The 15,268-nt window shown below is 37.6% G+C and overlaps 1 protein-coding gene across 1 annotated transcript; it reads right to left on the minus strand.

The window, feature by feature from the left end:
- Positions 1 to 8,889: 8,889 nt before the first annotated feature.
- Positions 8,890 to 11,406, minus strand: LOC135226793 (uncharacterized). The gene is made up of 2 exons (XM_064266487.1): positions 10,644 to 11,406; positions 8,890 to 10,382 (listed from the first exon to the last, which is right to left on the minus strand). The coding sequence occupies exons 1-2, from the start codon at positions 11,139 to 11,141 to the stop codon at positions 9,672 to 9,674; spliced, it is 1,209 nt and encodes a 402-aa protein (XP_064122557.1). The 5' UTR covers positions 11,142 to 11,406; the 3' UTR covers positions 8,890 to 9,671.
- Between the last annotated feature and the right edge of the window lie 3,862 nt (positions 11,407 to 15,268).

The following is a 15,268-nucleotide window of genomic DNA, read 5'->3' on the forward strand; positions in this document are numbered from 1 at the left end:
TTTTGCATTGGCTTCGAGGTGAGTCCTCGCTAAATACGAGAATTGTTCCTCTGGAGGCAATTCAACTCAATGAGGTAAAATTTAATCTCGGTGTAAATCATTTCGACTTTATTCTTTGCCCTTCGAACTCAAGTCTAATTTCACGAATTTCACTTTGAGAGATAGAGAGAGAGAGAGAGAGAGAGAGAGAGAGAGAGAGAGAGAGAGAATGGGGATGAGATAACGATGAAGATCCTAAGGACAAGAAATGAACAAAATCTCTTAGAGAGAGAGAGAGAGAGAGAGAGAGAGAGAGAGAGAGAGAGAGAGAGTGGAATGGAATTGAGATAACGATGAAGATCTCAAGGAAAAGAGACTTTAAAAAATTATTTAGATATACAGTTTCATTTGCATACCATTTGTCATGTTCGTATAGCAATGATATTGTCCTAAGCTAATGCATGCATGTTATTATTCCTTCTTATTCACATTTAGTCATCTGATACCTTTTTTAGTCTTTTAACTATATTCCAGAGAACCTTTTTGTTTTCACTGATGTCCATTTTTTTTTTTTTCATCCTTTTGTCAGTGGTTCTTAAACTTTTTATTGCCACACCCCCTTTAAGAATTGGTTCTTCCCCCCTTCACGCCTCCTTTGCATCCAGTGAGTAAAATTCCCCTCCAGATTTAAAGAGAGAGAGAGAGAGAGAGAGAGAGAGAGAGAGAGAGAGAGAGACCTTACCTTACAGACCTTACATCTTGTTCGGGTTGCCCCAGGTCCCTCAGTGTGAGGCACCTCTAATGTCTACCAGAGAGTTGCTAGTACATCTTCCGGTATATTTTGCATCTTCCACTCTTGGATGGTCTGGGATGCAGCTGAGATATTTGTCGAGCTTATTCTTAAACACATCTACGCTCACTCCTGATATATTCCTCAGATGAGCTGGCAACGCATTGAATAGACGCTGCATTATCGATGCTGGTGCGTAGTGGATTAATGTCCTGTGTGCTTTCTTTATTTTTCCTGGTATAGTTTTGGGCACTATTAATCTACCTCTGCTTGCTCTTTCTGATATTTTTAGCTCCATGATGTTTTCGGCTATTCCTTCTATCTGTTTCCATGCCTGAATTATCATGTAGCGTTCTCTTCTCCTTTCTAGACTATATATATTTTTAATGATTGTAGTCTTTCCCAGTAGTCAAGGTCCTTAACTTCTTCTATTCTAGCTGTAAAGGACCTTTGTACACTCTCTATTTGTGCAATATCCTTTTGATAGTGTGGGTACCATATCATATTGCATATTCAAGTGGACTACGAACATATGTTTTATAAAGCATAATCATGTGTTCAGCTTTTCTTGTTTTGAAGTGCCGTAACAACATTCCCATTTTTGCTTTTTACATTTTGCCAATAGAATTTCTACTTTGATCATTGCATAACATGTTCCTATTTCATCATCACACCAAGGTCTTTAACTGCTTCCTTATTTGTGATTGTCTCATTATTAGGTCCCCTATGTGCACATAGCTCTCCTTCTCTGTCTCCATAATTTATTGATTCAAATTTATCAGAGTTAAATACCATTCTATTTTTACCCCTGCCCAATCATATACTTTTGTTTTTTAAGGTCTCGTTTGTAGCGCGTTCCCTATCTTCATCACAAGTAATTTCTCATACTTATTCGTTGTGTCATCGGCGAAACTACTCACTACCGAGTCCTTTACATTACTGTCTATGTCTGCAATCATAATAACAAACAGTATTGTCAGCTAACACCGTACCTTGTGGCACACCGGATATTACCTTAGCTTCATCCGATTTCTCATCGTTTGCAATAACTATCTGTTTCTGTTGTGTAAAATTATTTTAACCATCTTCCTACTTTATCCACGATATTGTGTTTTCTAATTTTCTCCGCTAATATATTATGGTCTACCTTGTCAAAAGCTTTTGCAAGTCTAGATAAACCACATCTGTTTCATTTCCGCTTTTCATATTTTTTGTATATGTTTCTCACGGTGGACTAACAGTTGTGGGTTTGTGTACTTTTTCCGGGTACGAAACCATGTGTCCTATATTAAACAAGTTATTTTTTATTAAATGTTTCATAATATTTTTCATTCATTACCCTTTCATACACTTTCATAATATGTGATGTTAGACTCACAGGCCTATAATTACTTGCCTCTAGTCTTGATCCACTTTTGAAAGTAGGGGTAATATATGCTAATTTATGCTCATCATAAATCTTGCCTGTATCTACACTTTGTCTTAATAATATTGCAAGTGGCTTTGCGATAGAATGAACTACTTTCTTTAACAAAATAGCAGAAACACCATTCAGGACTGCAGCAGCTCCATTTTTAATTTCATTAATAGCCTGCACAATATCAGCTTCATTAATATCTATGTCAGCTAAATATTCATTATTTCGTCCCTTACTTCTGTATCATTATCTTCATTATCAATTCTAGGGGTGAAACCTCTCTCTTATATCGTTCTGCCAATATGTTGCATATTTCCTTTTTTTTTTTTCATTCGTTAATCTCCCTTCAATTCGTTAGAGGGCCTATTTCTTCTATTCCTCTTTTATTCATCTTTTTTTTTTCGCTACGAGTATAATAGTTTGGCGGGGTTTGCTTGATATTTACTAGGTTTTTTTTTTTTTTTTTCTTCCAAGTCCGCCCGTTTTTCATTTTCTTTTGATTGTATAATCTTTTGTTCTGCATTTTCTATCTTGCTTTTTAGTTCTATAACTTTCCATGCATTTTTTTTCTTTTGCAAGACCTTTTTTTCCACTTTCTGATTTTCTGGAACAAGATCCTTCTGTCTCTTGTATGCATGACTGATGTTTACTTTTCTTCTTCGGTATATATTTTTCCACTATTTTCTCTAATATTTTATATAGTATCTCCGTATTTACTTTATGTCATCACCTACGAAAATGTTATCCTAATCTTTGTTTAATTCTTCATTTATTTCTGAACATTTAATATTTTTACTGTAGAAGTTGAATTTTTTCCATATCCTTCCCACTTTTTCATTTCTTGCTTATCTCTGTTTTCCACTTGCTTTGGAATGGACTGTTAATTCTATGACATTATGGTCTGAAATACTCGCATTATAAACTATTATTTCTTTAACTATAATTCACCTCATTCACAAATACTAGGTCTAAAGTATTTTCCTTTCTTGTTGGCAGGTGATTTATTTGTTGAATGTTGTATTCTAGTAGCATATCTAATAGCTTTTCGAATTGCCCCTTATCTTCTGCACTACTATTACTCTCTTTTTTATATGTATAAGTACAACCACAATCTCCTATTCGTTCTTTCCAGTCTACGAAAGGAAAGTTAAAGTCTCCGGATAGGAGAATAGTCCAGTCCTTGTGATTTCTACATATATCATCCAATTTTTCTATTATTATGTCAAACTCTTTAGTATTAGGGGGTCTATATACTACTAGTGTTCATTAATTTTTCAGATTCAAATTCTACCGCTATTAGTTCACATTCTGAGTTACTATATATCTCATATATTTTTTCTTGTTTTTTTGTCTTTCCCATATATCGCGGTTCCCCCTTGATTCCTTTTTTTTCTATCTGATCTATAAGTTTGGAACCCTTTTATTCGATCATCATCCCCAGTCTCTTGGGAATACCAGGTTTGGTTTTCACTTGATATTCATTATATTTTATGTCTTTTTCTTTTTCAATTTGGGGTTAAAAAAATTATTTGTTTCTTCTAAGTACTTCCCTCTATTTTTCTTTTTGAGTTACTCATAACTAAACTTTGCGCATTCATCACTATGATGGGTTGTTTGCGTGTTTTCTCCTTCATTTAACATGGGTAATAATAAGAATTTTCCCATGGTCTCTTTCCTGTTCTGGTATGTTGTTCTTTTCTTCTTTCTTCATTCCTGAAATTCTGACATTAAAAAATCCAACTTTTCCATAATATTTGATCTTCCTTCTTCATAATTATTCATTTTTGTTTTAAGAGAGAGAGAGAGAGAGAGAGAGAGAGAGAGAGAGAGAGAGAGAGAGAGAGAGAGAGAGAAGGGGTTTCGAGGGATAGGGAGGGAGGTAAATAATTAAGAAAAAACATTGTAAGCCTAACTAGTCTAGCCAGAGTAGTCGGCTGTAGGAAAGTAACGTGGTAAGGCGATACTTTTGCATTTTTTCATAAAATTCTGAAAATTAGTTTCATCACTCTTGTTAAGAGAATAAACGAATGTAATTAGAGAACTTTTTCATTCTTCCCATAGGGCTCGCGCCTGCCCTGGAAATTACTGACACCCCCCTCGGCCCCACGCAGTTTGAGAAAACCACTGTAACTATGTCTTCATTGTTAGGGGCTTATTAGTTAATCCTGAGGTATTTCGCCTTTAAACACCCAATCATCTTCCTATCATGATTCTGTCGAGTTTCTGTGTTATCCCAGTCTGAACCTCGTCTCCCACCTACGACCACTTGATCACATTTCCAAATAGTATTTTCACCAGTTGTTCTCTCTCTCACAAATAGACTAGCATTATCAATGAGCTTTTTCTTATTTCTTGAGCTTAAGACGTATTGGAGAGCCATTTTGAGTGATAAACTAAAACTGAATAAAACTGTAAGTAACACTTTCTTATATAGGAGGAAAAGTAGTAGACGTTGGCTTGAGCAAAAAGCAGGTTGTTTAGAAATAATGAAGTATCCGCCTATTGAACTATTGCTCTGAAATTATCTTTCGATGGCAAAAAGCAGGTTGTTTAGAACTATTGAACTATTGCTTTGAAATTACCGTAAGATGTAATGCATCGCAACGTAATTACTTTGTACTGAAATTCTCTAATATGTATTTGCTATACGATGAAATTGCTGCAGCGAAATTACCACAACGAAATTACTGCAATGAAATTACCGGACACCCTGTTCACTGTTCCCATCTACGACCACTGTTCAATGTTATCATTGCAAAATTTGGGTAGAAGCTTACAGATCAATGTGATTGCGATAGACAAGACACCCATCAGTATGAACTTTCCTCAATTTACGAGAGGTAATTTCATGGGAATGTCACGGTGACGCAAGCTTCTCTATTGGTGTTGTGTGTTTTTGGTGTAGGTTCGTTTTCGTACCAACAAAGGCACAGAAGGCGGTTTGTAATTTCCCGGTTTTTACATTGCTGCTAAATGCGTTATACTACTAGCACCAAGAAGTATTTGATGGATTCCTTTAACAAACTCATTGCTTTTTTTTTTTTTTGCTAGAACCAAGCTTCGATTGCATTTAATCGTTTCCGTTTCCTCAGTTTCTCTTCTGGCGTGTATGTACTATAATACACACTTACATACACACATAAACACACACACATATATAATAATATATGTATTATATATATATATATACATATATATATATATATATATATATATATATATGATATATATATACAGGTTGTAAAGACTCAGTACCATTACAAGTATTTATTGATTAGAATGGTACTGGGACTTTATGGACACCCTGTAATAAGATACACAAACCACAAACACACACACATTATTTATTTATATATATATTATATATATATATATATATATATATATATATATATATATATATATATATATATATATGAGAGAGAGAGAGAGAGAGAGAGAGAGAGAGAGAGAGAGAGAGAGAGAGATTAAATAAGTCACAGTGCAACCTATCAACAGACGCTTAGAGAGAAACGTTTTGAGCGGTGGAATGCGGACATCCTTACGATGTTGCTACGCTTTCAAGTGTTCGTACTCTTGGAAACACAGTTAATAATTCAATTCATGGAATTAACTTCTACCATGCCTACGCACTACCACAGCAGTTTCATATAATACGTACAATTACATAAAGCAATTTTTTTGGCGGATGTATCTACAGAGCTTTGACTAATGTGAATAAAAACACACATACGTATGCGCGTGTAAGTATTCCGAGGCTCCTACTTCGTCTTCCTTCCTGAACGGAGACACGAAGAAATACCTACCGTAGATCGATCTGACATGAAATCAAAAGAAAGTCAATTGAGAAAATATGTAACAAAAATTGTATCTGTCATGCTGAAGAGAATGATAATTCCGAGAAAAATACATAGTTTTTTCTTTTCCAATTACAGAATAGTAATAATTTGATAAAAAAAAGGAAGTTTTGAACGAACATTCCGGGAACCAAAACGTTTTGTTAATTAAAACTACAAGTACCGATTCTGATATATTAAATAAATAAAGCAGGTAAAAAAAAAAACACGTCCAAAATGTTGCCATATTCCGATACAATTTTATTTGTCTGAGAAATCTGTTGTGCCGGCTTGTCTGTCCGTCAGCACTTTTGTCTGTCCTCACTTTGTATGTCCACCCTCTGATCTTAAAAACTACTAAGGTTAGAAGACTGCAAATTGCTGTATTGATCATCCACCCTCCACTCATCAAACATACCAAATCGCAGCCCTGTAGCCTCAGTAGTTTTGATTCTATTTAAGGTTAAAGTTAGCTATAATCGTGCGTCTGGCGACGATATATGGCCAGGCCACCACTAGGGCGTGATCAAACTTTCATGGCCGCGACTCATAGAGCGCCTCAGTGGCGTGGTCGGTATGGTGTTTGACATGCCACGTCGATGGCCGCGAGCTCGATTCTCGGCCATTCCACTGAGGTGTGAGAGATGTGTATTTCTGGTGATAGAAGATCACTCTCGACGTGGCCTGGTTCGGAAGTCACGTAAAGCCGTTGGTCCCGTTGCTGAATAGCCACTGGTTCCATGCAACGTAAAACCACTATACAAACATACAAACAAAATCACACAGCAAAATGCCGAGACCACCCGAAAGTTAGATCTATTTCCAGTGGCCTTGATTATACGCTGTACAGAAAACTCGATTGATTTTTTTCCCCCCCTTTGTTTAATAGTCTTTCGTCTGCCTTTTTGTATTTCGGTAGCTTTGTTGTAGCTTATTGACTTTTGTCGTACTTTTTCGATGTTCTTCACGTCCCTTCTGGATGAAATTCTAGATTGTTGGATGCAAGCAGCATTCCTGGCTCTGCACGCAGCCCTCTTCTCTGTCTGTTCGCCGCTTCAGGTTGGTTAATGGGTTCTCTCTTCTCCTTGAAACGTTCGTTGAAACCTGTTTCCAAATATCTCTGGGAAACGTTGGCGCTTTCTCTCCTAATTCCCCTCCCCGGTGTGAACGCCCAATTTAATTGCCTTCATACCAATTTAAAAGCAGAACTTGCTCCTCATGGTAGGAGGAAATTCATTGGGACAAATGAAAGAGCTGTGCATCTGATGTCTAGGCCAGCCCTTACGACGCTCCATGATGCTGTTGATAAGCCAGTCACGGGGCTGGAAACTCTCAGTCTCTCTCAAGAGTTCACATAGGCAGGATGTATGTTCCATCTCTCCTGAGGGTGATACGTCTTTCAAAAGCATCCCTCAGGAGAGATGAAACACACATCCTCCTTATATGAACTCTCTCGAGAGAGACTGAGAGTTCCAGCCCTGTCATTGGCTTATCAACAGCCAATCGGGAGCGTCGCAAGGGACTGGCCTAGACATCAAATGCACGGCTGATGTGAATCTACTATAGTATCATTTTTACCTGTAAAGCAAAGTCCGGATTGTTCTTATACGAAGCCGTGTGACTCATCTGACTTTCGTTCTTCTTTAGTAAATTTTGGGATAAGTGTAACAAAGATCCTCTTACGAGGTTTTGACGTGAAACGAATAGCCTCTTGTTTGGTTGTCAAAACCGCGTACTCAAAATCACAGTTGGTGGCGCTGGACCGTGCATGTGGTACCATCTCCTTCATTATTTCTGCTACATTCTCACATATACGTTGCAAGCTGCTTATTCTGCAAGAGCGCACACCTTATGGGGGTGAACACCATTGAATTTCTTAACTAAGATATTCTGTATTCTTCGGGAAATTCTAAATCTTCAATGGGTCTTGGGTTTTCAGGATCACTTGACACATCGCTTGTCGATTAGCGCAGACAGCTTCATACGTATTATTTTCCAGAGATTTGAAGATAATGGTACTTGGTACTTCGTATGTGTTCTTGGCTCTCTCACGGGCGTACGTTTTCGCCCCTACCGACTTCCACCGTGTGCCTATTCATTTTCTTAAGAATTGCTTATTCTATCGTATGGTTCGAACACGACATCTACCAAACTTTACATTTGCTTATGTCTTGCAGTCTCTGTCAAGCCTATATAATATATATATATATATATATATATATATATATATATATATATATATATATATATATATATATATATATATATATATATATACATCATCATGTCGGGATTTCGTCGTCCCCTCTGACTTGGAATCGTTTGCTCCATGGTTGCAAAATATACTAAATTTAGCAGTGAAAATTCTATCGTTATAAATCACGGTTTACAAATGACCAGACAGAAAGTCGTTCAATGTCTCATCTTTAAAAAAAAATTCCAGTAAAACCACTGTAATCATTAAAACCACCTGATGCCGGTTTTCGTTCTGAAATGATGAGAGAGAGAGAGAGAGAGAGAGAGAGAGAGAGAGAGAGAGAGAGAGAGAGAGAGAGAGAGAGAGTTGGAATTTCTTCTGTCGCTATAATAACAGCGCTGTATCGTATGCCCTATATACCCTAATTGCAAGAGGCACTTAGGACAGCTTCATGTTTCGGATCGAGACACCAAGCAGGGGGGTTGTTCTTGACCTTTTTGATGACTCCAGAAGATCACACCCCCCACCCCCCCCCCCCCCCCCACACGCTGAATTGCCCACTATGGTTCCATGCTGAAGTCTTTAAGCCCTATTTGTTGACAATGTAACTTAAAATATACTTAATACACACTTTATGGTATGAATAGCTAGGAATAGAGCATACAAGAAATTCAAAAGCATTTATAGTTTTATATAGTTATCTATTTACAAAATGTACCCATTTATACATTGACACATTAAAATCAAATATATACAGATAGATATCCAGGGATCAGGGGTCCAATACTCCCAGCATGTGGTTCTCATACCCCCAAGGGGTATGGATCCCCCCTGGTAAGAACAACTGGTTCAGAGAAGAACGTTTTCTAAAGAAATATTTTCGTGGATATATTTACAAACGTTTATGTGAATTTGTGAACTGAAGTCAGTTACGCTCGGGTGACTTCATTTCACTGTCTTATAACTCAGATCCAACTAATGTAGTTTATTGATTACTTTTTACAAAAAAAAGCTTACTTATAAATGTAGTGCTATAAATAAATTATACATGCAATTATTCGTTCACTGGCTAAAATACTGAATAGAAAAGTTTGCTCTAGTCGTATACATATTTATAATCTTGAGATACGTGCGAAAATTGAGTTCTGACATCATTCATTGACGTAATGATTAAAGTGGTCGGTATGGTCTTGGCCTGCCACCTCGATGGCGGCGAGTTCGATTCTCGGGCATTCTATTGAGGAGTGAGAGATGTGTATTTCTGGTGATAGAAGGTCACTCTCGACGTGGTTCGGAAGCCACGTAAAGCCGTTGGTCCCGTTGCTGAATAACCACCGGTTCTATGCAACGTAAAAACACCATACAAACAAACAAGATACGTGTGAAAAATTAGTTATGACTGCATTTGACGTAAGAATTAAAGTAACTCACATTACTTCCAAACACATTCATTTACAAAAAAAATCCTTTTGAATGGCACTCACAATGACCTGAACTATGTGGCACTGGCAATGAACACTGGACGCAGAGGTCCCGTAATTTCCTTAACATCCTGCTCAAAGACTCACGCCTTTCAGTAAGGTCAATTTTTCTTCGCTCCTGAATCTCCAGGTCTTCTTTGGCCTTTGACTTTTTCTCGTTCTCCCGCTCGTTGGATTCCCTAGCCCTGATTCTGCCCAGTTCCTTTTTGCGTTGTTTCTTCTCCTCTTCAGTCAGGTGACACACCCGAGGGCCCCTGTGCTCCCCAAGGGGCCGTCGAGGGTCACCTCGCTTCTGCTGTTTCACGGGACTTCCGACGGAAAAGCCACTGCCCATGAGAGGGAAGACCCCGCTCACGGGAAAAGCAAAAGTGTCCGTTGGAAGTTCTCCTGTAGGTGGTATGTCGCTGTTCCCTGAATAGATGGAGGCACATGCGTGATAGGTGACTGTGGTGGTTTCGGCACCTGAAGAGGTGCCCGCTCTTGCAAGAGGGTAAGGAGGAGCAGAATAGGAGGCGTTGTTCATAGATCCGTCAAAATGCCAGGTTGATGAGAAGGGTAGGCTTGGACTCTCCTGGAATTGGGTGGAGAAATCGGGCGAAGGTGGCAGTGGATAGTTCTTGTTGTTTTGGTCCGAGTCTCTTGAGTTTTGAATGATGGGCGGACCTGAATCGGCAGTTCTGATCTAAGAAGAAAAATATTTGTTTATCCCCTGACATCTGTAGGAAATTTTCGACCCCCTCATGAGTATTTGAATTTCATACTTTAACACTACGAATTTTTTTTAAAATCTACTGCAGTTATTTTTCTGTTTCTTGCAATGCTTTACCAATTATTTTTTATAACTTGCTGCACCGGGACATTCAACCGTAAAATTTTGATAACAGCCTCGTAAAGCTGATTGGAACCTAAGCTACATCTGGCAAGTAAAATGCAAGAGACTTACCGAACTCCCATTAGTGATAAAAGGTGTTGGTTGTGACATCATGGGACCCACGAATACTGGAGGGCTTCCACGACTTCCCAACTGGCTCGTGTTATGGCCTGGATCTTCCAAATGGGTCTCTAACACTGATAACCGGCCTCCTTTCTGGCACTGAACTTCGAAAGAATCTTCCAAAGGCGTCTCGTAAGCTGGGTTATGGCACTGAGATTGCAAAGATCCCCCACCTCCATAGAACTGCCCGTTGTCCTGGACATCGTCGAGTGACTCCAACGCTATACTATCTATTAAGTTGGGGTAGTTGCTCAGTCCTGCCATGCTCAGGATTTCTTCGTGGGACGAACCACCACAAAGCGACCACATGTCTCTCGCAACTGACGTTGCATCTTGCCGAAATCTGCTGCTCCGTGGATGTTCAGGAACCCTCTGGATTTCCTGCTCATCTTCAGATGAGTGTGCTGCATCATCTCCAAATGGATGCTTATCGTTGCTACGATCCATTTTGCGTATTTTGTCTCAAGAACTCGAATGGAGTTGTTTCTGAAGACAAAGATTGTCTGTTTAAACTTTGTCTTAATCAGATTGTTTAACCATTTGGGTGGGCCACTTTGAAAGTAGATAGTAATGTCACTGTGGGAGAACTGAACCTTACTGATAGAAAGAGTCTCAGTCGAAAGTATATATCCTAGCCTGTTTAAACTTTGTCTTGATCAGATTGTTTTACCATTTGGGTGGGACACTTTGAAAGTAGATAGTAATGTCACTGTGGGAGTACTGAACGTCACTGATAGAAAGAGTCCCAGTTCGCCAATATTTATATCCTATAGTCACGCTAACATATCCCGAGGAACGTTTATAGATATTAACGGTTCGTACGCGTTTGAGCGTTTGAATTGTCTGTTCGAACGAACATATATATATATATATATATATATATATATATATATATATATATATATATATATATATATATATATATATATATATATATATATATACTCGTACGGTTTTCCCTGTAATTATGAAGTACATTTTATGACATTTTTAACATTATTTTTATTCGTTGTATTTTTACGTATTCGAGAGAGTTACGTTAACGACTGTCTTAAGAAATTTCGTTCACGCCCACCGGATTCGTTAAGCGTAATAATTGGCATACGTAAAACCGAAGAGAAAGAAAAGCTTGCATAATACTAGACTCTGGTCATCATACTTATTATAAAATTCAATTCCGTATGAATTCCGTACCACCTCTGTGGCCGCGAGTGCGATTCTTGGGCATTTCGTTGAAGTGTGAGAGATGTGTATATTTCTGGTGATAGCTGTTCATTCTCGACGTGGTTCGGAAGTCGCGTAAAGCCGTTGGTCCCGTTGCTGAATAGCCACTGGTTCCATGCAACGTAAAAACACCATATACAAACAAACAAACATTTTTATGACTTCCATATCGCATGCATGTCACTCTGTGGCTTATCGGAATTAGATTTTGAGCGGAGAGTTATTCTCCCTGCGTTTTGGTTAAAAAAAAAATAAAATAAAATAAAAAAAACCATTTTTTTTGATAGGCGCTTTCGGAGATCACCTCTGGCCCCCTTTTGCCTGTGAATATCCCAGTCTTGGGATATCCCAAGAGCGGGCACTAGGCAAGAAAAATGAGAAGTTGAAGGTTTTATGTTTGGGTTTCATCCTATTAACTGGAGTCAAGCAAGAGTCTTAATCCCATGTAATGAGAGTTAAAAGGAATCCCATTGAATCTTGTTTCAAGTCAAATAATGGAAATGTTCTAAATTTAAGTCTTGGTTTATTTAAACTTGATGCCTTCATAATGCAAAAAGTTGTAGATAAATATAAAAAACAAAATTAATATATTCAGTGTTCATATGTTTTGGACTATACGATGTTGTAGTTTCTGTTAGGGTTAAATCTATGTTTAGGTTTGTGACCGTGTGATATACTATAATCCTGGATTATCTCTTTAATTTTTACCCTTGACAATTAACCATCTGGTATTCTTGACTTGTTGTTTACCTGATAACTTTCTTTCCAACTGTATTTCATTCGTTTCCTTGTCAATGTCTTAGTAAAGACGAAAGCGCTTGGATTTTTCTGCCTATCATTTTCCAGTGCATCTACTGATAAGCATATAATGATTATATACATATATAATATATAATATATATATATATATAAGATATATATATTTATATATCTATATATATACAAAAACATACATACATACATACATACCTACATACATACATATATATGCTTTTTAAAGAATATTATATCTGCACCACAAATTATTTTAGAAAAAGAAAGAGATCTTGGGTTCATCCTATATTGCAAGATAGGAAGACTGAAGGAGAATTTCACATATATACTCTGTATCCTCTTTTTACTTATGATGAGAGTAAAAGGAAAACTTTTTTTTTTTTTTTTTTTTTTGCATAATCCCATTGTGGCGTTTTTTCTTTTGATCACAATCCATGTTTTCATCGGACAAAAGGTAAAACTACTCGGCTATCTCTTCTAACACTTATTTCATAAATGTAAGTGCGAGGTTTTCCTCCTGTCGTTACACCTGAATTCAAACCTTTTGACCGTCGGCCAGGTTGATACCGTTTCAGCGCAGCACGGCCTCATCATAATAGGTGCCAGCGCTTGGCCTTCGACCTAAATTGCATATTCCGTCTATCTTATAACGCAGAGCGTTATCAGACCTGAGACTTGAAGTGTCGTCTTTCGAAGCGCGGCAGGAAGTATTAAGGCGCTTTCCGTGTTGATTCACCAAACACATTTGGACCGAATGTTTGTGCAGTGAAGTTTGACACCGACCATTTGATAGTGCCGGAGATATCTGGACTGAAGTGGCTCTCGAACACTTTATTTTGTCGATTTTTTTTATTGCGCCGTGATTACCCCAGATCGAGCAGCAATAAAATGGTCGTGAAGTGAGTGGGCGAATGCCTGTGGATGAAGTGGCAAGAGAATTAACATATATAAAAGTAGCTAAGAGACTAAATATGTATCGTATGTAATGAGAGACTGAGTATATAGTAGTAATTATACAGATATTATATATTACTTCCATCTGGCCGCTGAGAGTAGTAACTCGTAGCTTTGGAATGACTGACGAGAAAGCAAGAAAACGCACAGTCATAATATTCTGCTCAGAACTAAAACAATGTATAAGTTTTGAGATGCCACAAATAAAAAGAAAGGAAAGGAATGTGCTTGCGTGCTGTCGTTGATGGACTGAGCAATCATCTGTTGGAATGGCTGCCCTTTTGCTTGGATTCTTTATGAGAAAATTGCTCCATTTAGAGCGGTTGAAACGTCAATGGGAAAAAAAAAAAGGGAAGAAAAAAATGACCTAAAAAGAGAGGAGAGACCACGCGATTGTCTCGAAGAACCGCGAGATAATCGTAGTGGGCGGAATCACGCGAACGCTCTTGTTGCTATGATGAAGGGCGGGGAAATGCGGGTGAGAGAGAGAGAGAGAGAGAGAGAACACACACACAAATTGGAGAACGAATATGTTTAAAAACTCCACATACACTTACGGAGTTATGATAATTTGCTAATTATCCATTTCTATTGTGTGTGGTGAGAGAGAGAGAGAGAGAGAGAGAGAGAGAGAGAGAGAGAGAGAGAGTTGTACGTAAAGGCGAAATCGTCTTGCTATAGTATAGGACTGTTTATCGAAAGGCCTATAGCAACCACTCCGTCGTTTCACTTATCCTGCGTGCATTTGCTTTGTTTTATTTATAGAACAATCATCACGTTACATATCGTCGTGAATCACTACTATACTCATTATGTACTCATGAATGTATGGTAATATTTTATTTCGATATGCCCCTCTTTTACAGTATCGTATTCCATGGTGGTATCTCCTTCCACCCCTTTACAACAGATGCACGTCTTACAAAAGTACGCTTATAGCAATGGCTTGTATTCCGTCACTCCCATCCCAGCGTTTGCATTATTGTGCACGCTAGTATTAGCGTCGCTCTAAATTATTTTTGACGCAGTGAATTCTGCAATTCTTTCTTAGGAGCCATTTTTCAATTTGCTCAGTTTCTCAGTTCGTAATTCATATTATTATTATTATTATTATTATTATTATTATTATTATTATTATTATTATTATTATTATATCATCGCGTTACGTATTTATCCTAATTTTTTTTTTTTTGTAAGTCCACCTCCATTTTATTATTATTATTATTATTATTATTATTTATTATTATTATTTATTATGAGTTATATTATTATTGGGTCATCGGTTCACTCAACCAGGCGGCTTCCTTTGCTTCACTGTTGCTGTCTTTCTGTTTCAGATTTGTTTCATTTATTTTCTCTTTTTGAAAATTTTCCGTATTCATGTACTTTAGGAATTCCTTTCCTGCCCCTACTTAGCTTTATCATAGTTCTTGTCATATCCGTTCTCTGTCTTTGTCTCAGAGAGAGAGAGAGAGAGAGAGAGAGAGAGAGAGAGAGAGAGTTTAATTTCTTTTCTATATTCATTTGTTATTTCTCTGCATAACTCTTAAGTAATTTCCTCCATGAAGAAGTCTACGTTTTTGAAAGTGCTGTAACTAAGGCTTCATAACACAAGAGTACCA

The sequence above is a fragment of the Macrobrachium nipponense genome, chromosome 15 (assembly GCF_015104395.2).
Source record: "Macrobrachium nipponense isolate FS-2020 chromosome 15, ASM1510439v2, whole genome shotgun sequence".
Classification (NCBI taxonomy): Eukaryota; Metazoa; Arthropoda; class Malacostraca; order Decapoda; family Palaemonidae; genus Macrobrachium; species Macrobrachium nipponense.

Bases quoted from the DNA above. Each gene is read 5' to 3' on its own strand.
- LOC135226793 (XM_064266487.1), bottom strand. From the start codon at position 11,141: ATGGATCGTAGCAACGATAAGCATCCATTTGGAGATGATGCAGCACAC. The intron at 10,383-10,643 runs GTAAGTCTCTTG...TTTTCTTCTTAG, and splicing joins TTATCACTAATGGGAGTTCG to ATCAGAACTGCCGATTCAGG.